The 25,598-nt window shown below is 43.7% G+C and overlaps 2 protein-coding genes across 2 annotated transcripts in view; both read right to left on the bottom strand.

Annotated features, from left to right (window-relative positions):
- Positions 1-3,055, bottom strand: part of LOC139407926 (laminin subunit beta-1-like) — a 36,238-nt gene extending 33,183 nt beyond the window's left edge. Inside the window, exons 1-2 of the mRNA XM_071151813.1 lie at positions 2,882-3,055; positions 2,215-2,393 (exon numbers count right to left, since the gene is read on the bottom strand). Of these exons, the coding sequence (XP_071007914.1) occupies positions 2,215-2,393; positions 2,882-2,912 (210 nt within the window). The 5' untranslated portion in view covers positions 2,913-3,055. The remainder of the gene's footprint in view (positions 1-2,214; positions 2,394-2,881) is intronic.
- A 1,870-nt stretch (positions 3,056-4,925) lies between these two features.
- Positions 4,926-24,574, bottom strand: LOC139407948 (laminin, beta 4). The gene is made up of 35 exons (XM_071151823.1): positions 24,504-24,574; positions 22,348-22,399; positions 21,296-21,453; positions 19,619-19,754; positions 19,189-19,262; positions 18,877-19,065; positions 18,686-18,749; positions 18,338-18,552; positions 18,072-18,192; positions 17,736-17,924; positions 17,349-17,504; positions 17,134-17,246; positions 16,932-17,011; positions 16,213-16,369; positions 15,939-16,070; positions 15,670-15,855; positions 15,401-15,513; positions 15,155-15,275; positions 14,879-15,050; positions 14,542-14,685; positions 14,131-14,362; positions 13,797-13,954; positions 13,448-13,675; positions 13,114-13,331; positions 9,405-9,501; positions 8,889-9,258; positions 8,626-8,786; positions 8,280-8,482; positions 7,933-8,136; positions 7,693-7,837; positions 7,379-7,586; positions 7,146-7,281; positions 6,812-6,982; positions 6,540-6,693; positions 4,926-6,392 (listed from the first exon to the last, which is right to left on the bottom strand). The coding sequence occupies exons 2-35, from the start codon at positions 22,370-22,372 to the stop codon at positions 6,253-6,255; spliced, it is 5,370 nt and encodes a 1,789-aa protein (XP_071007924.1). The 5' UTR covers positions 22,373-22,399; positions 24,504-24,574; the 3' UTR covers positions 4,926-6,252.
- Positions 24,575-25,598: the final 1,024 nt, after the last annotated feature.

The raw sequence follows: 25,598 nt of genomic DNA, 5'->3' as shown, positions 1-25,598 counted from the left end.
ACCTCAATAATGCTGCTAGAGTGATTGTGTGACTGAGGCAGGAAGTGGTCTAGACAACTCAGAGGGTTGTGCGACTCCCAAACATCTCTCCCACTCCTACGCTCACATTGAGAAAGCAGGAGTTTAAAGAAAACATATCTGAAAGGAAGTATTGAAAATAAAAGCACAAGGATTATTTTGAATATACACCATTGATATATTCCACCCCCAACAGACAAGGGATTGACTGTAAACCTTAAGGTGATTATTATAACATCTGAATGCCAAATTGACCACGGCAAGAGCGTTTCCATTTTTAGAATGAATTTATTATCCATATCTCTTAATAAGTAAATAGATTTCCTGTCGCTATCGAAGTCATTCCAAAGGGTAGGTCTTCTTTGGGATCGGTGTCCCTTCCGAGGGAAGGTTAAGATAACGTAGGCTAATGCGATTAGCATGAGGTTGTAGGTAACAAGAACATTTCCCAGGACATAGACATATCTGATATATATATAGCTTAAATTCTTGTTAATACAACTGCACTGTCCAATTTACAGTAGCTATTACAGTGAAATAATACCATGATATTGTTTGAGGAAAGTGCACAGTTTGAACATGAAAAGTTATTAATAAACAAATTATGCACATTTGGGCAGTCTTGATTAAACAGATTGAACAGAAATGCAATGGCTCATTGGATCAGTCTAAACGTTGCACATACACTAAATTGCACCTAAACTGTAATAATAGATTATGGCCTTTCTCTTGTATTTCAAATAAGATGGTACAAAAAAATACAAACGAACGGCTAACGAACGGTTTGTTTTTCTTTGTATTATCTTTTACCAGATCAAGAATATGCATATCCTTGCTTCAGGGACTGAGTTACAGGCAGTTAGATTTCGGTATGTAATTTTAGGCGAAAATGTAAAAAAAACTGGCGGATCCTTTAACAAAGTAAATTAAATGTAACCATGCTTTATAATACTTTATAAGTGACATATCATCTATTTAGGCCTATATAGCATTTGCAAAGTCATCAACAGCTATTGTTTCAATTCAAAAATAGACAATACATATAGGCCTATTTCAATTGAACCTTTATTTAAGCAGGCAAGTCCGTTAAGAACAAATTCTTATTTACAATGATGGCCTACCGGGGAACGGAGAGTTAACTGCCTTGTTCAGGGGCAGAAGGACAGATTTTTACCTCGTCAGCTCAGGGATAAGATCCAGCAACCTTTCAGTTACTAGCCCAACGCTCTAACCACTAGGCTGCCTCCCCTGGTTTTCAAGCTTTGGTTGATTTAAAATGTAATCTTCAAGTTAATAATTAATATGTTGGATTCATGTCTCCATCGCAACCAAAAATGTAAGTTAAATAATATGACTAAATCAAATCCAACTTCATTTAAAAGTGCATTTAAGGTTTGATTTGGTCCTATTCATTTAACATATCAATAATACATTTGTAAACAAACTGGAAATCGAATTGTGTTTGGTTGTCAATGCAACCAAATATCAACATTTGAAGAACATGTAGGCTTTCTTCTGCTTGAGTAGTTCTATCTGAGCCACTGTGCCAGTTTGGCTTTAATACCAGTATGTCTACAAATTAATAACTGATATGTTGGATTCATGTATTCATCTCAACCAAAAATATAAGTTATTAAATATAAGGCAGAGGCTCAGATTTAACTATTCAAGCATTAGATTCCTCTCCTTTAATTGTTGATATTTGGTTGCGTTTTCAACCACATGCAATTCAATATTACTTTTGTAATACAGTAAATAGCCTAAAGTTAAGGCTCTTACAAACTATTGTAACAGTATTTATTCAACCTGAAAATAAGAAACAATGCTGCTTATGAGTATACCCACTTCTCCAGGCACCACTACACCACTGCTTATCTCCCTCCCTACTACAGGCATGAATGAGAGACTCCAACTGCTGCCCGAGTGGACACCACAAATCAGAGAGCTTGCTTATGATGAATATGGTAGCTACTAGCCAGGCTAACTTTACATAACGCGCTGGTGCCACTGTAACAATAACGGAGCCTTTTGATAACAGCACCACCGTGAGTCTTACTGTATTAGGTTTTAACTGTTGCCAACTTGTCATAACAATATGAGTATGATTAAAAGCCCAGAGTTACTTACTTTTATAGGCCTATAATAACATATTGGACCTAGTTCAAATGCGTTCTTTATTGTGCCAGACACATTTACCTGTAAATGACTGACGATACAGAACGGCTCGGGCCGGTGGAGGCCACATGTGGAGTTGGTGGAGAGCTGGTGTGCTCTGCCAATGAGAAGGTCTCCGGTAGCCGGGTAGCAGCTCCCCTCCGTGCATACATCGCTGAACTCTGGAAAGCCTACCTGGGCAAGGACGCACGTCCCTGCGGCTATGCAAAGAGGAGGCAGATTTGAACAATTGAATTTATTCAGGCAGGGTTGTTTGAGTGTTGTTTTATTATCAAATATCTCTCATGAAAGTATAGGAATAGGCTACATTAGCCCACCCTCTTAATTAAAGTGCTCAGAATGGTGTCCCTATGCTAGGCCTACATAATAAAACAGTTTTTGTCGTTGAAAACACAAGCCTATGAACCTTTGATTTAGCCTATATTAATGTCACATGCGCTATTAAATGTCTCGTGCGGAGTTGAAAACAAGAACAAGATGGTTCACAGTAAAACAAAAAAGCCAAACCACTCCACAATAACGTTTAATCAAATTATGACGCGTTTACTATTCAAACATTATAAGAACTACTGTCCTTATAGGAATAAGCAGTATTTTATGAATTACTTGCAACGTTATTATGCTCTTTCAGTTCACTCAATGTTGGCCATGCGTTCTTAAGAAAACATTTGAAAATAATTTAACTTACATAGCATGGTCGCAATTTGAAATATAAACATTTTTGTTGATATTTCCACCTCTCCTGTTGCGGGTCCTCTCAGTGGGGCTGTGTGTGGTTCCTTATAGTATAGTTTTGCGCCTCACCTTTTTTCTTGTCGCCACTGAACAAACCGTGTTTTTTTCTTCCCCTCTCCTCAAGCATGCGCACAGTAACTAGCTCTCCCCCTATTCAATAATTCCAGTTCAGTCAATAAAGTAAAAACCACCAAGCTCCAAGTGCTCATCAACGTGTAAGATATGTTTAACTACGAATTACATAGGAGTTAAATCATTAGGCCTAGCTGCGGGTTATCTCGAATGTGGCGGATTATTTGGAGCAGAAAGGATAATCATGACAGCATCTCACTCTGCACACATTGAGAGAGCTTTCAAAACACACACACACGGTACTCTCTTAGATATGAACCCCCATCTATACCTACTCATCTAGAACAAAGGACGTTTCTCCACCAAGGCAGGAAGCTACCCTATGTCCCTAGGCACAGGTAAACCAGGGGGTACATCTAGGTACTGAAGCCATGCTACTAATTTACTGTACTGGAGGGAAATAAGGCAAAGAGAGCATTGAACAGTGAGTTTCCCCTCCACCAAGCGGAACTCAAAAGTATGTACCACCACCACCACCACCACATGTACCACCACCACCATCACATGTACCACCACCACAACCACATGTACCACCACCACAACCACATGTACCACCACCGCCACATGTACCACCACCACCACATGTACCACCGCCACCACCACAACATGTACCACCACCACAACCACATGTACCACCACCACAACCACATGTACCACCACCACCACCATGTGTACCACCACCCCTGCATGTACCACAACATGTACCACCACACCCACATGTACCACCACCACCACCGCAACCACATGTACCACCATCACCACATATACCATCACCACATGTACCACCACCACATGTGCCACCGTCACATGTACCACCACCACCACATGTACCACCACCGCATGTACCACCACCACCACATGTACCACCACCGCCACATGTACCACCACCCCCACATGTCCCACCCTGTTATTGGAGCTGTCCATTGAATCTCAAATTGTAACGTTTTCCCTTGTAACTTTCCTGTACTGTTGTTGGTAATGACAGGCTAGCACCAAAGACTGAACTATCACCTACGGTGAATAACCTACCACCATAATTATATAACACGGTATGTTGCTGCAAAAGCTCAGAAGGCTGGAGAAGAAACAGGCCAGATGTCCTCATTCAATTACCTGTGAGAAGACAGAGGGGGACTGTGGGAACAGATTCAATAAGATTTTTGAGTCAAAGAAACTAGACCGTGTTCACATCCACTAGGCACATTAAAGAAAGAAAGAACTGATTGACCGCATCACATGGCTTTGAAAACATACTTGTGGTATTCATGAACCATTCCTTGTTTTACTGCTGAAAATAACAAAGACGTATGATACCTGAAGGGACATGCGACTAGTCTTGCAACACAGAAAAGGGGTCTCATTTGCAAAAAATAAATGTAGGCCTTTGTTAAATGACACTAATACAGTCAACGCAATCTCTCATTCTGAAATAATTCCTAATAATCCATGGTAAGAAATACCACTGACGGGCTAAACATAGCACAATCTGTCCATTCAAGAACAAACGCAACTAAAAAACATTAAAAGGTTTAAAAGGTTATCAAATAACCACCGCCCTCTTCTGTAATTAGTTGCATCACACGAACCAGTGGCGACCTTCAATCAGGCAGCGCAATCAGTGGCCTGTGAATTCCTCCCGTCTAAAAACACAACCAGGGGGGAGGGAGGGGATTCGGACCCCAGTCTGTGACACGTTCCCGGCGGTGAGTGGACTGACTGTGTCCTGGGAAGAATGGGATGGAACTCACCACTCACTAGGATTTGAGCAAACAAGAGCCCTAGCGATTGTTCATACGCATTCCGTCCATGTCCACTCGTTTACTTTGATGAAAAGCCATATCATTTCTACCTGTGAGGTACCCGGTTTTATTTCATACCCACATTCTGCAACTTCATTTGACTTTTGAGAGAAACGTATAATTCAATGCTACTATGTAAATACTGTAGCCTGGCTCGAGATCTGTTTATGCTTTCTTAGCCAACTCCTCTCTGTCGTGTCGTTAGTCTGACAGTCAGAAGAGTTGGCTAAAGCATATACAGATCTAGAATCTGGCAATAAAGGCTGCTAACTCAGGTCAATTGTATAGAGCACAGAGTCTTACTGAAGCAAAACAAGCATGGCAGTTAGCCATTAACAGCTGGATGGAAATGACATTAGTAGTAAGTGGTGTGTTCTCCTCACCACAAAGCATGGTCAATGAGCTTGAAAGAGGTAGAGAGAGAGAGAAGGAGAGGTAGAGAGAGAAATAGGTAGAGGGAGTAAAAGAGAGGTGGAGAGAGAGAAAGAGAGGCAGAGAGAGTAAAACCGAGAGGGGGGGTCTTATAGTGGATGTGGGGGCTTAATGCAACTGACATTTGGGATTTTACACGTCAATTACAAAATTGACAATGTACATTTAATGCCCACCTGTGCAAAAGGCAAAGAGAGAGTGAACATTCCGGGCCAGAGTAGTGACAAATGGACGCATTCCAAACCCAGCTGGGACCCATTCCAAACCTGAGAGTGTGTTAAATCTCATCACATCCTAAGCCAGGCTGGGGGCAACATTGTTTCAGGCCAATAACAAGCTCAACAAAGACCTGTCAAATCTTACAAAGAGGTCTACTTCCACCAAAGACCAGGGTACAAACTGGAAAATGATTGGAAAGAATGTAGATGCAGAGTAGAGGTAGAATGTAGAGGTAGAATAACCTGAAAAAGGTCAGCAAGAAAACTTTCCCCCTTTTTTCACATTAGACCATGTAAGCAGATAAGTAGGTCAGGTTGGTAAAATAATAATGTGTATTACAAGATAAAGTAAAGAACGAGCACACAAGAGCCTTCTCTCTCAACTGTCAGTTTCAGGATCACCAAACGCCTCCCTGTGGAGCGTTAGGAGAACTACACTCTCAAATTCAGCCGCAAAACTCAAGAGCTTTTTATTTTATTTTATTGAACCTTTATTTAACTAGGCAAGTCAGTTAAGAACAAGTTCTTATTTACAATGACGGCCTATCCCGGGCAAACCCGGACGACGCTGGGCCAATTGTGCGCCGCCCTGTGGGACTCCCAATCATGGCCGGATGTGATGCAGCCTGGATTCGAACCAGGTACTGTAATGACACCTCTTGCACTGAGATGCAGGGCCTTTTGTGGCGCAGCGGTCCAGATGTCTGTGACCCTGAATCATCTCTTGATCCACCTTGGGGGTGTTAGGAGGTACAGTTAATGTAACCATCCACACGCGCAGTAATCTCCTTTTGGAGGGCTTCTACCATCTCCAGCAACATGGCAACCTCCTTGGCCTTGTCCTCTTTGTTTCTGATGAAGTCTTGGATCTTTTTCTCCAAGTCTGAAGCAACAAAGAGAAAACGAAGACCATGATTAGTCAATTCTTTGAAACAGGTGTGTTACTGCTGGTGTGGAACAAAAGCCTGCACACCTCGTGGCTCTACGAGATAGGAGTAGGTTAGCTCTGTTTTAAAGTCCTGAGACTTACCGTCAATTTGTTGAATTTTATCTTGGATGTCTTTTGCAACTTTCTCTGCCTCCACAGTAATGTTCTTCAGGCGTTCGTTGGCCGCTTCATTATTGGTCTGGTTTGTGTTTCCCGTCTTTAGCCTATCAAACAGCGCAGTCACCTTGTCAAGCCCCTGGCAAATAAGTCAGAGAAAAACAAAAACCCATACCTATTTAGCATTATACTCACACTATCACAATATCGTACCAAAGTGGTCAGTGAGTAGTGGTTATCAAGTGGAGACAACATACCTTCTCTGCGTCAGTAGTGGCACCTATGGCTGCATCTGCATCAGCTTTGGCCTGCTCCGCCTGCTCTCTGTTCATCTCGGTCTTGCTCTTCAGAACCTCAATCTCCTCCAGCATCTCTGGAGTTCTAGTAGAGTTCAAGTTAGTCTCTATGTTGTTCAGTTTCTTCTCAATCTGGGGCCATGACAAATAGATCAAGTTATGAGAAAGAGTCTGATGGATGTTTAGACTAATACAAATACGCACCAGCAGGAATGGGTAGAGGGACAGAGACAGAGAGAGAGAGAGAGAGAGAGAGAGAGAGAGAGAGAGTCGGAAGGTGTTAAGAGAGAATGACCTCTTTAATCATCTTGTTCGCCACGCCATTGCTTTCCTTAGCCTTCTCCAGGTCTTGCTCAACCTTGTCCTGTGTATTCTCAGTGTCCGTGATGGTTTTCTTGAGATCCGTAACATCAATAGCCCTGGTTCTGTCCCTAATGAATTGACAACCGTGGTACAAATATGGTAATTTAGCCTGCAGGTTTGTACAATGTGACAGTTACGCATATAAAAAACATGGTACTGGCTAACCTGATAGCCTGAGCTTTCTCCAGCAGGTCCTGGGCTGTCTTGGCTTGGTCCTTCAGTTTTTTCAGATCCTCCTTGAACTCAATGAAGTTGGTCAGCACGCCCCGGATGTTCTGGATCATGGAGCGGATGTCGTCCGGAGAGCCCGGCAGCTGGATGGCCAGAACAACCTTGACCAAATTCTCTATGTCCTCTGGCGCCACCATCTCATCTGTTAGCAGAGAAGTCGGCCACACAAGTCAAGTCAACAAATCACATTTTTAAGGGATCTTTACATGGACAGTTCAAGCTTATATCCAGCCAACAATCACACTGACCTGTGAGGTAGTCTTTGACCCTATTGATGAGGTCCTTGGTGTCATTCTTCTCCCTCTTATACTTCTCCTTGCTGTCAGTGATCTTCTTCTGTAGCTCCTCTGCCTGCTCATGAGTGCCTTGGGTCACCTGTTTGGCCTCATTGATCTGAACAGGAGAGATTGAGACTTGTGTCATATACTATTCTGTATTAAATATATATTTTTCCATTTTAAAGCAGAAATAAGTATTTGGGAACATGCCTTGATCTTGGAGTCCTTTAGTTTTTGGAGCAGGTCGATAAGGTCATTCTCTACTTGCTCAGCTGTTTTTGTGGCATTGTGGCTCACAGGGAAGCTGCCCTTGCACGTAGGACCCCCACATTCTCTCTGTCCCAGGAAGTCTCGACACAGCGCACCCCCACACTCTGATTTGGAGCATTCCTCATCGCCTGGGCCTCCACAGATCTAGGAGGAGCCAAAGAGTGTAACATGGTTTATATCCTGACTACCAAAATGGTGCTGGCAACAATTGAAACAGACTGCCATTCACGCTAACGCATCACTCTATTGATGCATGCAGTGCAAGCACTACAATAAGGGACACTCACGTTTTTGTTGAGTTTGGCCACACTCAGAGCCTTGACCTTCTTCTCCAGCCCCTCCATGTCTCCCAAGATGCTGCAGCTGGACAGATGGTCTTTGATTTCCTGCCGTGTGTCCATGGAGTTCTCCAGGGCCCTCTCGGCCTCCTTCACCTTCTTCTCATCAGCCATGAAGTCTGCATGCTGCTTCCGGATCTTCTCCAGGGCCTCTGGATCAGCATCAAAATAAACGTCCACACAAATCAGAAACCCTTTACATTTGATCACATTACATTATATAGAGTTGCTCTCTACACACAGTGAAGTTACAGTGAATTCCATTTTATTTTGTAAACAATATGGCCCTATGTACCCTGCATTTCTTTTAGATCTAGTTTTGGAGCCTCGCCGATTTTGTTCCTTAAGTTATCCAACAGCATCTTGAACTCGTGGTGGATGTTGTCGATCTCAGTGTTCAGAAGAGATGATGAGTCCACGATGATGGCGTTGGGGTCTATGGAGTCTTTGAGCTTCCTGTGAGGAAGAAAAATGTGTACAGCTCCAAGATGACTGCTAAACGTACAGTGTAAATAATTTCACCTCATGGCTCAATATTCAGAAATGCTGTTTACATACGAGATTATGACACACAGCTTCTCCACGTCTTTCACCCGAGGTAGGGATCTCCCTGTCAGGTTCCCCAGATAGTCCAGCTTGGAGTGCATCTCCAGCATTCGTTGCAACTGACGACTGTGTCCAGGCTCCAGCTGTTCGCGGTGGGGAGGGATGAAGGTGCGCATCCTCTGGGCGGCACGGTGGACGTCGGTGACGTTGTCCGCCCACAGGACGGCACAGGGGTGGCACGGGAGGCAGGCGGGGAAGACTTGGTCATACCCAGGGGCACACTCATCACAGAAGATGCCCATCACACCAACGCGGCACAGACACTCACCCGTCAATGGGTTGCAGGCGGGGCGGTCGGTACCCTCCATGTTACAATCGCAGGCTACGCAGACGTGATAAGGAGGGAAGGGACAAGTGTCAATCATTATTATTTTACGCTGAAACACTATTGTCTCTCTTTGAGGTGCTAGAATCTAAAAGACCCAATACTTAGCCATTTATCAATAATCACTTTCGGCCACAACTTACAAACACACTGCAGGTCAGGGTTCCCAAAGTGATTTTCCCCACACTCATCACACTGTCTTCCTCCAAACTCAGTACGACACTGGCAATGACCAGTCACCTAAAGAGTCAAGTATGAAGACTTATATAGTTCGGACAAATACATATCTCATTGTACCATGCTTTGACATATAATAGTATAGAACACTGTCAGGTCCATAATTATTGGCAACCCTGATAAAGATTAGCAAAGAAGACTGTATAAAATCAATAACACAAAATTCTGAGCTATATTGTATGCTACATTTTATTATTATTATTTTATTGTACACTAATACAATTGCTCAGAGAAAGGGATTTTGTTTAAAGGGGAGGTACAGTCAAAAACGTGATTTCTCTGTGTTTTATAGACTCTGAGCATACAAAAAAATAGGAACAATCGTAGTATCTAGTTGCACTTTTGTCCTCAGAACAGCCTTAATTTGTTGGGGTATGGACTCTGCAAGGTGTCAAAATATTCCACAGGGATGCTGGCTCATGATGACTCCAATGCTTCCCACAGTTGTGTCAAGTTGCCTGGATGTTCTTTGGGTGGTGGACCATTCTTGTTACACGTGGGAAACTTGAACATGAAAAACCCAGTGGCGTTGCAGTTCTTGGCACAAACCGGTGCGCCTGGCATCTACTACCATACCTCGTTCAAAGGCACTTAAATCTTTTGTCTTGCCCATTCACCCACATAAACAATCTATGTCTCAATTGTCTCAAGGCTTAAAAATCCTTCTTTATCCTGTCTCCTCCTTTTCATCTAAAATGATTAAAGTGGATTTAACAAGTGGCATCAATAAGGGATCATAGCTTTCACCTGGGTGTTCCTAATGTTTTGTACACTCAGTGTATATTTAAGCAATAAGGCACGAGGTGGTGTGGTATATGGCCAATATACCACGGCTAAGGGATGTTCTTCGGCACGACGCAAAGCTGAGTGCCTGGATACAGCCCTTAGAAGTGATATATTGGCCATATACCACAAACCCCAGAGGAGGAGCCTAACGGGAAGGATGTGTTTACCTGAAAACTAGCTGTTTTTGGCAGAGAGGAGGGGAAAATCTCTGTTGTTGGTCTATTAACTTATAACAACACCTGGTGAAGAAAAAAAAACACCCAGCCAAACAAACTGAAATTTCAGGCAGTCTTTTCAAACAGCACATACACTAAAAGCGCATTATCATCATTTTCACAATATTATTCCAACCTCAGCGTGGAAATATACACTGAGTGTAAACAACAGGAACAATGAATGTTCAACAGGAACTGACCAGTTGAATCCAGGTATGATCCCATTATTGATGCCACTTGTTAAATCCACTTCAAATCAGTGCAGATGAAAGGGCGGAGACAGGTTAAAGAAGGCTTTTTAAGCCTTGAGACAATTCAGGAATGGATTGTGTGTGTGTGCCATTTAGGCCAGACAAAAGATTTAAATGTCTTTGAACGGGTTTATGGTAGTAGGTATAAACAGTCGCTCAACAGTTTCCCGTGTGTTTCAAGAATGGTCCACCATCCAAAGGACATCCAGCCAACTTGACACAACCTTGTAGAGTTCTTGACCCAATGACCTGAGGCTGTTCTGAGGGCAAAAGGTGGTGCAACTCAATATTAGGAAGGTGTTTGTAATGTTTTGTACACTGTATATAAAACACAGGAAAATCGTATTTTTGACCTCCCCTTTAAACAAAATCTTTCTTCGAGCAATTGTATTAGTATACTATAAAATATTATTTTCCCAAAAAATGTGGAGCATACAATATAGCTCAGTATCTGCACTATTATTTTATGCAGTCTTTTTTGCTGATCTTTAACTTCTTATGGCTGCAGGGGCACTATTAAGTAGCTTGGATGAGAGGTGCCCAGAGTAAACGGCCTGCTCCTCAGTCTCAGTCGCTAATATATGCATATTATTATTAGTATTGGATAGAGAATACTCTGAAGTTTCTAAAACTGTTTGAATGATGTCTGTGAGTATAACAGAACTCATATGACAGGCAAAAACCTGAGATGAAATCCAAACAGGAGGTGAGAAATCTGAGGTTGGTATTCCTTATTGAAATCACATTAGGATATGAATGAAGATTCACTTCCTAGGGCTTCCACTAGATGTCAGCTGTCTATAGAAACGAGGCTTCTACTGTGTTGTGGGACTGAATAAGAGGGGAATGAGTCAGCTTACTGGCAGACAGCCATTTCCTGGTCACACGCATAGCACATGATATCTTCCTGCGCTCCGTTCCTCCTCAAGACACAAAGCAATTCTCTGGTTGGAACTTTATTGAAGATATATGATAAAAACATCCTAATGATTGATTCTGTACTTAGTTTGAAATGTTTCTTCGACCTGTAATATAACTTTTTGAAGTTTTTGTCCGAAGAAATGGTCGACCAGCACCAGCGTTTGGATAGGTGTACCAAACGCGCTAACAAAAGTAGCTAATTGGACATAAATAACTGACATTATCGAACAAATCAAGCATTTATTGTGGACCTGGGATTCCTGGGAGTGCATTATGATGAAGATCATCAAAGGTAAGGGACTATTTATCATGTAATTTCTGGTTTATGTTGACTCCAAAATGGCGGCTAATTGTATTATATTTCTGAGCGTCGTCTCAGATTATTGCATGGTTTGCTTTTTCCGTAAAGTAAAAAAAAAATCTGACACAGCGGTTGTATTAAGGAGAGGTATATCTATAATTCCATGTGTATAACTTGTATTATCATCTACATTTATGATGAGTATTTCTGTTGAATCGATGTGGCTATGCAAAATCACTGGATGTTTTTGGAACTAGTGAACGTAACGCGCCAATGTAAACTCAGATTTTTGGATATAAATATGAACTTTATCAAACAAAACATACATGTATTGTGTAACATGAAGTCCTATGAGTGTCATCTGATGAAGATCATCAAAGGTTAGTGATAAAATTAATCTCTATTTGTGCTTTTTGTGATTCCTCTCTTTGGCTGGAAAAATGGCTGTGTTTATTCTGTGGCTTGGTGGTGACCTAACATAATCGTTTGTGGTGCTTTCGCTGAAAAGCATATTTGAAATCGGACACTGATGGGATTAACAACAAGATTACCTTTAAAATGGTATAAGATACATACATGTCTGTTTGAGGAATTTTAATTATGAGATTTCTGCTGTTTTGAATTTGGCGCCCTGCACTTTCACTGGCTGTTGTCATATCATCCCGTTAACGGGATTGCAGCCCAAAGAGGTTTTGAACAAGGTTGCCAATCATTTTGGACCTGACTGTATACAGTTGAAGTCGGAAGTTTACATACACCTTAGCCAAATACATTTAAACTCAGTTTTTCACAATTCCTGACATTTAATCAGAGTAAAAATTCCCTGTCTTAGGGCAGTTAGGATCACCACTTTATTTTAAGAATGTGAAATTTCAGAATAATATGTCAGAAGTTTACATACACTCAATTAGTATTTGGTAGCATTTAATTTTCCAAGCTGTTTAAAGGCACAGTCAACTTAGTGTATGTAAACTTCTGACCCACTGGAATTGTGAAATTATAAGTGAAATAATCTGTCTGTAAACAATTGTTGGAAAAATTACTTGTGTCATGCACTTAAACTTCCCGACTTCAACCGCATCTTTATTTATCCATTATCCAAGTATGTAAAATGAAGTGCTAGGGAGTATAGAGGCCATGCCTTGTCACAGTGGTTATTGAAGGAGTTAGCAGGGTCACATTTACACGGTTGGCACCCGGACTCTCCCTGAATGTTCCAGAAGCCGGTGGCACACTCGTCACACAGCGTGCCCACCGCGCCCGCCCGACACGGGCACTGACCCGTCAGCGGGTCACAGAAACACGGGCTGCCCAGAGGGCACTGGGTCACATCCGTTCCCTGCCGGTCACAGGAGCACTCTGGGGAACACGCAAACAAAAATAAAGACAGTAAAACACACATAAATAGCCACATATCATATCCAAACAGTCATGGGATTTGATGACGATTTTGATACTGTGTGTCCCTGCTATACCTTTGCAGTCCTGGGCCAGTGCGTCTCCATAGTAGCCAGGCTTACAGCTCTGACAGCGGGGTCCCTGGGTGTTGTGGAGGCAACGCAAACATTCGCCCGTCACACTGTCACACGCGTCACTGTCAGCAGGGTCGATGTTGTTGTTACATAGACACTCGTCGCAGCCTCCGCCGCCCGGCGCGGTCAGGCCGCCGTAGAAACCAGCGGAGCAGGCATCGCAGCGGAGACCTGAATGGAATGTGGGCGGGGAGGGAAACGTGGTTCAAAGGTCAGTATTGAGCAGTCAAACTAGCCAGTAGCTTTCATCAAATGTTGAAAAGAGTGCACATGCAGAAACACACAAACACACCTGTGTGTCCAGCCAGGCAGTCACAAGTCAGGCTACCAGACTCTGGGTCCTTGTTGCAGGTGCTGGCAAAGAACCGTCCACTGGACTGAGTGTCAGGACACAGACAAGGCTTACAGGGCTCCCTGGAGACTGGGTCACCAAAGTAACCCTCCACACAGCTGGAGCAACCAAACACACAACATTCATTGTTCAGTCTGATTGACACTGTGTGCACTGCATGTGACTGTAGAAAGAATGATAATCAAAGGAGTCGGCACACGTAGATATGGAACCAGGCTATAGATATGGGTTGATTCTAATAGGGAAATGAATAAACAAATGAAAGAGCCGTCACCTCTCACAATTGTATCCGGTGGAGTGCTCCCTGCAGTCCAGGCAGGCTCCAGTGTCCTGGTCACACAGTTCAGCCAGGCCGTTGCACTTACAGGGCCGACACAGTGGGAAGCCGTAGTACCCAGACAGGCAACGATCACAGCGTCGCCCGCCCACCTCCATACGACACGGACACTGACCTCTGACCTGGTCACACAGCTCCGCCACTGCACCGCGAGGGTCACACTCACAGGCTGGAGGAGGGGAGGTGGGATGGAGAGAGAGAGACTATCTTCTCTTGTTCAGGAAAAGGTTTGGTCACAATCAAAACACAACAAAGACCTCACAGCACCTTTTCAAACACACACATGTATATATTATGGTATGTAACCATAGAATGTAACCATAGGAAGCCTTTGTCATGGTGACATACGTGCACAGCCGTTGGGTCCGAAGCCGAAGTTCAGGGGGGCGCAGGAGTCACAGCAGCGGCCAACCACGTTGGCCTTGCACTCACAGAGCCCTCCGTATTTACTGCAGTAGGGGCCATGAGAACCCTGGATGTTACACCTGCAAACTGGAGACACAGGTAATGGCATTACCCATACAAACTTTGGCTTTTTTCAAAGTCTCTTACCTTCGCTCAGGGCTCAGAGCTCAGAGCTAGCTGAAAACAAGTGCTGATTTCTGTTGCCAGAATGAGTATATACCCACAGTGTACACTGTGATAGCGTGGAGATGTTGTTTAGTGTAGGCCAGGCTTTACTCACGCATGGCACCGTTGTGTATGCGAGCCGACAGGCTTCCAATGAGGCCATAACACACATCAGGCAGGGTCTCCTGCTCAGCAGCCAACTCAAAACAGCGGAATCTTCTGAACGAGTCCAGCTCACTCTGCGAACAGAAGTCCTGCACAGACTCCATCTTAGGGATCAGACCCATCTAGAAACAGGAAGTTCATGGGTTTAACCGGGGTACCTCAGAAGACTACATCTCCCATGACAAATGATATTATGATAGAAATTATAAGGTGATGGTATTCTCACTGAGTCGACGAGGGTATGTGAGCTGGACTGAGGGTTAGAGTTGGGCTGCTTCCTAAAAGTGATGTCCACATAATATCTTCTTCCCGCGTTCAGACACACAGGCGTATCCAAAATGGCAACCCTGGGGACAAACACACAATCATAATGTTATCAGACTTAGGGGTAAATACTGCACAATTCACCTCGGGTGTGACCTCAGGTTGATATTGGTGATATACTATGTTAATGAGTGCAGTTGTCTTTTACCTGGCAGCCCCAGGTATGGTGAGGGTTTTCTCCCCTTTCGGGCTAGTGGGACAACCTCCGTCACCAGCCAATAATGGAACAATGCTCACAGAGGCCATCCAGTCATCTGGCGACTTCAGAGAACAAAGTAAGCACAGTGTCCAACTTTGAGGGCACAATAAATACAAGCTCAAACTCACACAGAAATGATTTCACACGAACACACATCAACACTTACAGCGTGTTTCCATTGTTTCAGATTTGTTTTTAGTTGCTATCGTTGCCCTCACCTCTGGTTCATAGCGGATGACTAGATGGTAGTCGAGGGACGCCGGGAGGTTGTCCACAGTGAACCTAAGCCCAGCACCATCCAGGACCCGCACGAATCCTGGGCCGGTCCAAGTGATTGGTACATCTGGTGTCCTCTCCCGGGGCACAATCTGGAGGGCTGAGCCTGGGTCCAGGGGAATGGACCTCTGATGGAAAGAAACCCAGTGTTAGTTACTAATTAGTACTACGCCAGTACTGTGTAAGTAAGGTATTGAGCCATTGCTAGTACCTGTCCCTGTCTTCTCCTCCTGGCTTGTCTTTTGCTTCTCCTGGTCAGGACCAAGCGGCCATTTTGATATTTGATGTCATAGCCCTGCTGTCTGTAGTATTCCTCACACACAGGCAGGTCTGTGGGTTTCAACTGGGGGAGGAACACACACAGACATCAACTTAGTGTTTTTGAATTGCTGCCAAAATCCAATATCAAAAGTTTGACACTGAAGCTTTCCATCCACAGCCATTTGCCACAATGCTGGAGGTCAAATGTCATACTCAGGCCTCACCAGAGGGGAGGAGCTTTTTCCCTCCAGTGGGGCAGCGTTCTCTGCCTCGTACAGGTAGTAGTCTAGAGCAGCCAGGAAATGTCCCGGGGCAGGATCACCACAGCTCCGGCCCACCATGTTTGGCAGGCACTGACACTGGCCGTCCAATGAAGAGCACCTGTGGACATAACAGACAGGGAGATACAGCCAATCAGGTTGGACAAGGGAGCAAGACAGAACATGCTTAGCCTGGGGTGTATTCTGTTTCAGAGGTGAAACGTTCAGAATGTTTACATAGAAATGTATTGAGTAGGACAGATGGGATTGATGAGGAGTGTTTCACCTCACTGAAAAAAAAACCAGGTGTTACGTCAGTTAAGTGAAGTAAAGGTCTAGTGTGGCCTAGGTATTCTAGTGGTCTAGGCAGCTGCTTCCAGTGCACATGTACTGCTGCAGCATGGGTTCAAATCTGCACCACTGCTATTTCAGCACACTCTTCTCCATCTTTCAGCTCTGTCCAAGACTTAAAAATATATACACTACCGTAAAGAACAAGCACATTTCTAAGTGACCCCAAACTTTTGAACGGTAGTGTATATATACAGTATATATGAAGTAACTGTCTAGATTTCTATGAAATATGACCTATAATGAATTAAAATATGAGTGAAATTGTGAGATTTTCAGTGGACAGCCACTTTAAGAAGTCATTATGTACTGTACAATGATGTTTTACACACGTGCTGCTGTAGGCTCCTCCATGGTCACAGTCACAAGGTGAGCAGGTGTGTACAGTGTTCCCCAGACCCCAGTAACCTGGCTAGAGAGAGAGAGCGAGACAGCAAGAGCGAGATTTATGGTGAGAGCTAAATCAAAATAAATGTGGCAGAAAGAAGCAACTCCATCGCTACAACACTGGTTGTCATGGACACATGGTCCTACCAGACATTGGTCACACAGGGGTCCCATGGCGAAGCGTTGACATACACACTGGCCTGTCACCTGGTCACATGGGTAGGGGGTCAGGACACTACCCAGGAAGTTACACCTGCACCCTAAACACAGAGGACCAATCAGAGAGAGGGGATGAACCACAGGGAGGCCACCATAGATATAGAATGAGTCAAGCAGATCTGGCTCTTGGTAAAGATTCTTACTCTGGCAGCCAGTGGGGTCCTCCTGGCTGAACCCGTAGAAGCCAAATTTACAGCGATCACACCTGTCCCCCGCCACGTTCTCCTTACACACGCAGCGGCCCGACACGGGGTCACACAGGCCGTTATCCAGGGACCCCGTCAGGTCACAGTCACATGCTGTAGCAGAGGGAGCCAATGAGATCCACCGTTAGAACAAGATGGAGAGAGATTGAATGACGTCATCGATGCACAGCTTCATATAGGATGACATCAATGCAAGCGTCTATTGACTGCACTTCATGGGAGTAGTACAAGACTTACAGGGACAACTTCATATAAATCATTGGCAGATTATTTGCCTAGACCAAGAGCCCAATCTAGATCTAAACCTGCTAGAAGCTGACTTACAGATACAGCCCCGAGGGTCTTCCATGGAGAGCTGGGGGTCCTGATAGAGATAGGGTCGGCAGCGTTCACACTGGGGACCCATGCGGTCATGTCGGCAGCCGTCACACACCCCCCCGCTGACCCCCCCACTGGCCTGGTACTGGTCTATGTCGAAGTGACACGTCTCCGAATGACCGTGACAGTTACACCCTAAGTGAAGAAACAAACACCAATGTAATACTTATACAATGTAAAACAATTATTCTATTTTCCACATAAGCATCTCGGGTTTGAATTCCAGTCAATTCATGCATAAACACCAGTCAAATAGTAAATAGCCCATTAAAAGTGCATTACTTCTGCAGACATGTGGGTCAGATTGGCCGGCCGGCCTCCAGGGTACATCGTTGTAAAAGTCCTGGCATCTCTCACAGTTTGTGCCCACAGTGTTGTGTTGGCATACACAGCGCCCGTGAATCTAAGAGAGCAAGATCAGAGATATACGGCGGTAAACAATACTCGAAGAAACCAACGAAAAAAGAAGAAAAAAACCCGTTCAGGATTCAATGTGGCCATTATGGATACAGTACAACTGCTACATTCCCTTTCTGCGCCATTCTCACCACGCCAGGCTCATTTAAGACGTCACCCCGGGTGCCATCCACGGGCATACACATGCTGGCATGGCCATTACAGAAGCAGCTGCCGCGCACCACCATTTCGTACAGGGCATAGTAGTACTTCTCCTGAGGGTTCCTCTTCTTCCGCCCCAGTAGGGTGTCACCCAGGGTGAACAGATGGGTGAAGTTGACCCGCAGGTTGGTCAAGGTGATCTGCTCTGAAGGGGAGAACATTTCAAATGGGTGAACGTGTGTGTGTTTTTTAAATATATATTTTTAAATATACGTATAATTCTACATTGTTCCACCGATGGTAATAATGCAATGAAAAGTATGGGAGCTGTGTCTAACCTTGAATATGGGGAGCATATGGGTTCTCTATGTCAAAGCTTGGATCTAGAGCCTTCAACACCACCTGCAATGGAATCACAGATATGTGCCATAAGTTTGGTTATTGCGTTTTACATGTGTGTGTAAGCCACTCTAGATAAGTGTCTGCTAAATGACCAAAATGTGAACGCGTGTGTGTTTGTGTATCTCACCTCTCCGTCAGTAGATGGCTCTGAGGCGGAGTATCTGCTGTCACAGACGACGTCATCGGTGCTGTCAGCCGGCCCCTGTGAGACCCCAGGGAAGTGGGAGGCACAGTCCTCGGCAAAGTAACGGAACACCTTCCAACTGTTCCCGTAGTCTTTGGACCTCTCCACCAGCATGGCGGCAGGACGGAAACTCTTCAAGGTCAACAAAAGGAAATATTAGCACACCGCAGGAAGTGGCAGTGCAGACAGAGTGAAAATAGTTAAGAACACTGTGTTATGGCCTGTGAGAGGTCTTAGACAAGGGGTGTTAGATACCTTGAAAGTGAGGACAAGATGGCTGAACTGGAACAGAGTCTCCAGATCCAGCCGGATACTGACTTGATGAACCCCTACAGTTATGGATGGATAGTGGTATCAGTGAATGTTGTAAGAATACATTTACTGGTGTCAAGGACAAGGTCTTTTGTATCAGTTGTAGTCCAAAAGTCCCTAAAAAGGGATTTCCCATAGCTGTCATCGTATAGTAAGCTCTAGCCGAGCCATTCTTAAGGTGTTGGAGCATTCTTGCTCACCTCTTGATATGATCCGACTTGGTTTAAATACATGCGTCAAATACTTTCAAGTGATGTAGTTCGCCCTGTCGGTACTCAGGCTAAAGCTCACCTCAAATACTTTCACGTAAGTAACATTGTGTTTTTGACCCAGGCCTGGCTATCATACAAACAACATCTGGAGCGAGACCCACCGTTCTCAGACTGCCACCACTTCATCTTGCGCTCAGGGCCAAAGGTGGTGATGACGTTCTCAATCTGGTGGCTGTTTTGGTTGTTGTAGAGGTTGTAGGGCTGCCTGGAGTCACATTTGAAACACTTCTGCTCATCCTGAGAGAGACAAAAAGGGACATTTTCCATTTTGTTACTCAAAATAAAAGAGTGGTTTTACACATCTAATTGGTTTGTCATGGCAACAACTCCAATAACTGAGTGAGCGATTAAGTTGCAGTTTTTGTTCTACAATTAGTTCTTAACTGCCCCCCCCCCCCCCCCCCCAAAAAAAGGAGGCAGTATTTTACGAACAAAAGTAACTTATAAAGCCATAAGACCACAAATCATACTAAAGTGTATAGAACTTCCTAGCGATGGTAGGCGTGTGAGGACAAGGATTCACAAACACTGGAATAATCCCATTAAATCAACTCAGTCTTGACAAGGTATGAACCAGAGGGCACCTTAAGACTCTACTGTTGTTCACAACTGTCAATCGGTAGTTAGAGAACAACATTTGTCATGCATCTGTTCTGACTAACTAATAAGAAATTGAATCAAATAAAAGAACCAAAATGAACTAGAAAATGACATGCAAAAGAGGAACACACCCCACATACCTATCACCCTGTCAAGGGAGAACAGGGGGAAGAGCTGCGAGAGAGAAAAGGATAAGTAGAAGGAGAGACAGAAAGTGAGGGAGAAAGGCAGATAGTGAAAAAGACAGAAAATGGAAGGGGAAGCAAGAGGATTATACACGCAATCATCATAGCGAGAGCAGAAAAATTAGTCCCAGAGCATGTTCAGGGAAAAGACAAGTAATGACCTATAAATGTAGCAGATCAAGACACGTCTGCAGTATGAGGCATTTTAAGGGCGAGCCACAGAGCTGTCAATCAAACGGAGAGAGTTCTAAAACAACACTTTATATACTATTCTAACCTTCAACGTCTGGCTTAAAGCCTGTTGAAATTCTGTAGATAATACTGACCAGGTTTGGGTAGGTTACTTTCTAAATGTAATCAGTTACAGTTACTAGTTACCACGGTTTTTTCTAAATCTGATAGTTACTTTTGGATTATTTTTTCCCTTAAGAGGCATTAGAAGACAAAAAGGATCCATCAAACGCATTTGGTGTGTCATCATAGCGGTCGCTGACTTGTGGTCAGACTCACTCAGGTGAAATAAACTTACACTTGCAAACTTTTTCAATGCTGAGCTAAATTTCATAGAGAAAACTAAGGCGTCAATGTATTTATTTTTTCTCGCAAACATCCTTTTTGAATTTATAAAAGTAATCAAATAAGTAATCATCTAGTTTTGTAAAGTATCTGTAATCTGATTACCGTATTTTTTGCTGGTAAATTCACTGATGAACGTTACAGTTTTTTGTAATCAGGTTACATGTAATCAGTTACTCCTCAACCCTGGTACTGGCAAGCCTGATGCCTTTTTGAGTGGGATCCCAGCTATAGTACCTGCACGCGTTTGCCAATCTGTCTGTCTGTGTTTGTGGAACATCTCTGTTAGGACATTACTACTGTGTACAGAGAGACAGGTAAACATATGCAGACAACACTGCCTTCAACACCACGTCTCTAGTTTGTATTTAGGAACGGCGCACCACAGAGCCCCCCTATCAAGGTTTAAGTCCTGACCTCCAGGTATCCGAGGATGCAGTAGTTCTGGGGCCCGTTCCGTCCACAGGTGGAGGAGGCGGAGAGCTGGGCAGCGCGGCCCACCATCAGGTCCCCCAGCTGGGGGTGGCAAGAGTTGACATCACAGTCTTCCTGGAGGAGGGCCCCGGGTACCAGCACTGGAACAGAGAAACTGAACTGTCAGAGGCATCAAGAAAGTAAAAATGTTTGAATCCTTTTCTTTTGCTTTAACCTGTTTCGTGTTTGTTTATAGATGATAGATTAACACTAAATGTAAGACAGGATTCCGAATGAAAAAGTATGATGTCAAGGCTGCACTAAACTAGATTATGGAAGATAATATTATGAGCATTGTGCTATTTGTTTTGGAAGGGTTTAAACCCAATGCTCACAAATTAACAGCATAGTGAACCAGACAAACGGATAGACGATTTGACTATAATTACAGTATGTGTAAGCTGTCCATATGTAAACATTACAGGTCATTATTAAAGACTTGTGTGCTGTTGATTATATCCAGACACTGTAATCATACACAAGCCAGATGTTGTTCTTCTTTTCATTTTCTAAGTAAACATTTTAAGTCAATTACAAATTGTTTTAAAGACATGCAGTCTTTGATGGGGCCTTTACGAAAATAAATATTTTATTAAACAGAAATAAAAACGAATAAAAAAAACTAAAATAATACAACTTCATAAGACGACATTTCTACTTGACGATAGTGAAGTTGTCCATACATGACTGAAATGATATCCACCATTTTGAATATTAGGGAAAATATGCAAATAAAAATGTCTCCCGCTAGAGAAAGCAAGTGCCAGCAAGTGGAAATATTCTCCATCGGTGTGCAGCAAGTGATCACACGCTTGTGGAAAAGAGGACTCATGGACTATAATGGCAAAGAGATTCTTCCTGCCAAAAACAAGACCATTTAATCCTGCCCCTGTTGAAACAAATAGCTCTGAGGATCTGTTTTTTCCCTTTTCTGCTACATGTGATTTGCCTGTCATCAATTCAAATAGTGCCAAAGGAAGGTGCATGCGACTTACACACGAGCAGGAACAGAGAAACCATCCTGCAGGTCGTTGGCTGCCAGACCTACTGAGTGGTAGAAAACAACCCAGAGTGTGAAAACACAATATGTTTCCTAGATATTACTGCACTGTTGGAGCTAGAAACATAAGCATTTCCAATAAACGTTGATTTGACTTTGAAGACAGAGTCACCATGTTCAGTTCACTTGGACCCAGATTAAGCCTATTCCCTGACAAAGAAGCAACACTCAATAGAGATGCTCTAATGGAGGTGCTTTTTAGTCCAAGAATGAACAAGGGTCCAGTGGACCAGGCCAAAGTGGTTATCACTGTCAAGGAGAAGGGAGGGAGAGGGTCTGTCAAAATGTAATTAGTCAGGTTTTGGTCATAGGTCAGACATTGAACAACACATGAACTGCTGAAATGAACAGAGTTTTTTTTTTTTTAAACAGAGACTTAGAGTGGAGAGTTGATGTTCTGGACCTTTCTACCAGTACAAGTAGGTGAGGGTATTCACGTTATCAGAGATAAATCAAGGTTTCACCAACATGCTGATAAATAGGTCCAGACATGCAGGGCAGGCCATTATTTTGGCTATCATGGCTATGCCCATATAGGATGACAACGCCCCCATCCACAGGACACGAGTGGTCACTGAATGGTTTGATGAGCACGAACATTATGTAAACCACATGCAATGGCCATTTCTGTCGCCAGATCTCAACTCAATTGAACACCTACAGTATGAGAGACACCAAATGATGGAATTACTCGTGGAAGAATGGTGTCTCATTCCTCCAATAGAGTTCCCAGACACTTGTATCTATGCCAAGGTGCATTGAAGCTGTTCTGGCTCGTGGTGGTCCAACGCCCTATTAAGACACTTTATGTTGGTGTTTCCTCTATTTTGGCAGTTACCTGCAAGATAATCCTGCAGCAATAGGATTTGAACGTTTAGTCCAAAAGGTTACTTGATCAGTGGTTAGGCTATTAGCTGGACAAAAGTAGGCTACATGCAAAGTGCAATGCTGTTTAACACATGAAACTGTGTGTTAGTGTGGGTTTTCAGTGAATTTATGTAAATCATCTGCCTTTTGCTGCAGCGCAGGAAAATTCTCAACACCAGAAGAGTGATCAAATTAATAATCCTAAACCACCACATGTTTAGGCAATGTATTGTAAACACAACGTGGCTGCAACAGTCAAGTTTACACATACCACAGAAGCCATTTGCTTCATCAGGAAATATTCCGATCATTCTGGTGATGTGATATTAGCTCGGCTGCAAATACCGTTGGTGGTGTGACTGATTTGACCGTCTCCCTAATTGTATGGGCTACTTTTCTCACATCGTGGGTCGTATAGCCAATTCACAATGGGAGACTTTGAATGCATGGCAGCAAAATAATACGCCCAAGGGACTACATTGGAATGTACAATGCCGTATATCACTGTTCCCTGCAAAAGTGAACCCTCAAGGGAGGAATGAACCTCAATGGGAATGTATGGGCCTCAAGAGATAGTATGCGGATTTACTCTTAGGCTATGCTTCGACTTGCATCGTGGAACCAATCCATACAGTAACTCAAATCTCAGGTGAAAAACAGTCGCTAGAATTTAACGTGAAGCCAGCTAACCAACATAATGTAGCTGACATTGCCTGAATGCACATCAAGCAGTCATTTAACATCACATATTAAAGATTGTTGGCAATAATGTAGGTTTTAATGGACAGTATACTGTAGAACAAAGTATGTACATATTTCCTTGGCATTATGTTATCGCTAATTGCATGAAAACAGAATATGGTTTTCCATATGATCTTCTCCAACTGCGTGAATCGAATGAATGTCCCACAAAAGCCCTCAAAGAGGCAGTGAAACAAGACGTCTTATCTCAAATACATCACACCAAATGGCTGCCAACAACTCGGGGGAAAATAGTATGAAACCTAGATTTGAGATCTATGGGATACCTATATTTGATAAGTGATCTACTGCACCAGATTTGCCTCAAGCCAATTTCCCAATAGAGTATCTGATAAAAAAGAGGGATGATTCAAGAACCAAACGCATGTCCCATTCAAAGCTTATTACAGATCAGTATCATGAGATCGGTGCAACGTTACAGTAGCTTTCTCATATCATAACGCAGACAGTAGTAGTACTTACAGTATGAGCAGTCTTCCCTGTACGCTTCCAGAATCAGCGCTTACCTGCTCCAGACCCTGACTGTGATTAGAGCGGTAATGACATGGAGTCTCAGCATGTAAGAGCACACCTGAGCACCATACAGAGAGAAAGAGAGGGGGGGGGGAGAGAGAGAGCAGGCCAAACGAAGCCCCCGGGGGTGCAAGTGAAGGAGAAGAAGGATTAGGTTTCATTCAAAGCTGACACATCCCTCTCTGAGTTATAGCTGAGGTACAGTACAGCAAGGGGGAGGGATTTACCTGGACAAAGACAGGGAACACAGAGTGCACACAGAGTTTTACTGAGGTATGCTCACCTTCCCTGGATGTAGGACAGCATGAGTTACTGAGGTATGCTCACGTTCCCTGGATGTAGTACAGTATGAGTTACTGAGGTATGCTCACGTTCCCTGGATGTAGTACAGTATGAGTTACTGAGGTATGCTCACGTTCCCTGGATGTAGTACAGTATGAGTTACTGAGGTATGCTCACCTTCCCTGGATGTAGTACAGTATGAGTTACTGAGGTATGCTCACCTTCCCTGGATGTAGTACAGTATGAGTTACTGAGGTATGCTCACCTTCCCTGGCTGTAGTACTAGTACATTCTAGTTTCTTTACTTTTATGTTGGTGTGGTTCCCAATCAGAGGCAGCTGTCTATCGTTGTCTCTGATTGGGGATCATATATAAGTTGTCCTTTTTCGTTTGGGTTTTGTGGGTAGTTATTTTCTGTTTAGTGTCTACACTTGACAGGACTGTTTCGGTTTTCACTCTTTGTTATTTTGTTTGAGTGTTTTGAGTAATACATTTATCATGAACACTTACCATGCTGCGCTTTGGTCCATGCCTTCTGACGAGAGACGTGACAGAACTACCCACCACAAAAAGACCAAGCAGCGAGGTCAGGAGGAATGGACGTGGGAGGACATTTTGAATGGGAAAGGATCCTGGACGTGGGAGGAGATCCTGGCTGGGAGGGATCGCCTCCCATGGGAGCAGACGGAGGCAGCAATTTTACAAGGGGTCACGGCTAGCACGGAAGCCCGAGAGGCAGCTCCCCCCCCAAATTTTTTTTGG

This window comes from Oncorhynchus clarkii, chromosome 1 (assembly GCF_045791955.1).
Source record: "Oncorhynchus clarkii lewisi isolate Uvic-CL-2024 chromosome 1, UVic_Ocla_1.0, whole genome shotgun sequence".
NCBI classification, from domain to species: Eukaryota; Metazoa; Chordata; class Actinopteri; order Salmoniformes; family Salmonidae; genus Oncorhynchus; species Oncorhynchus clarkii.
Note: the sequence above shows the minus strand (reverse complement) of the source record. Positions and strands in the feature narration are given on the sequence as shown.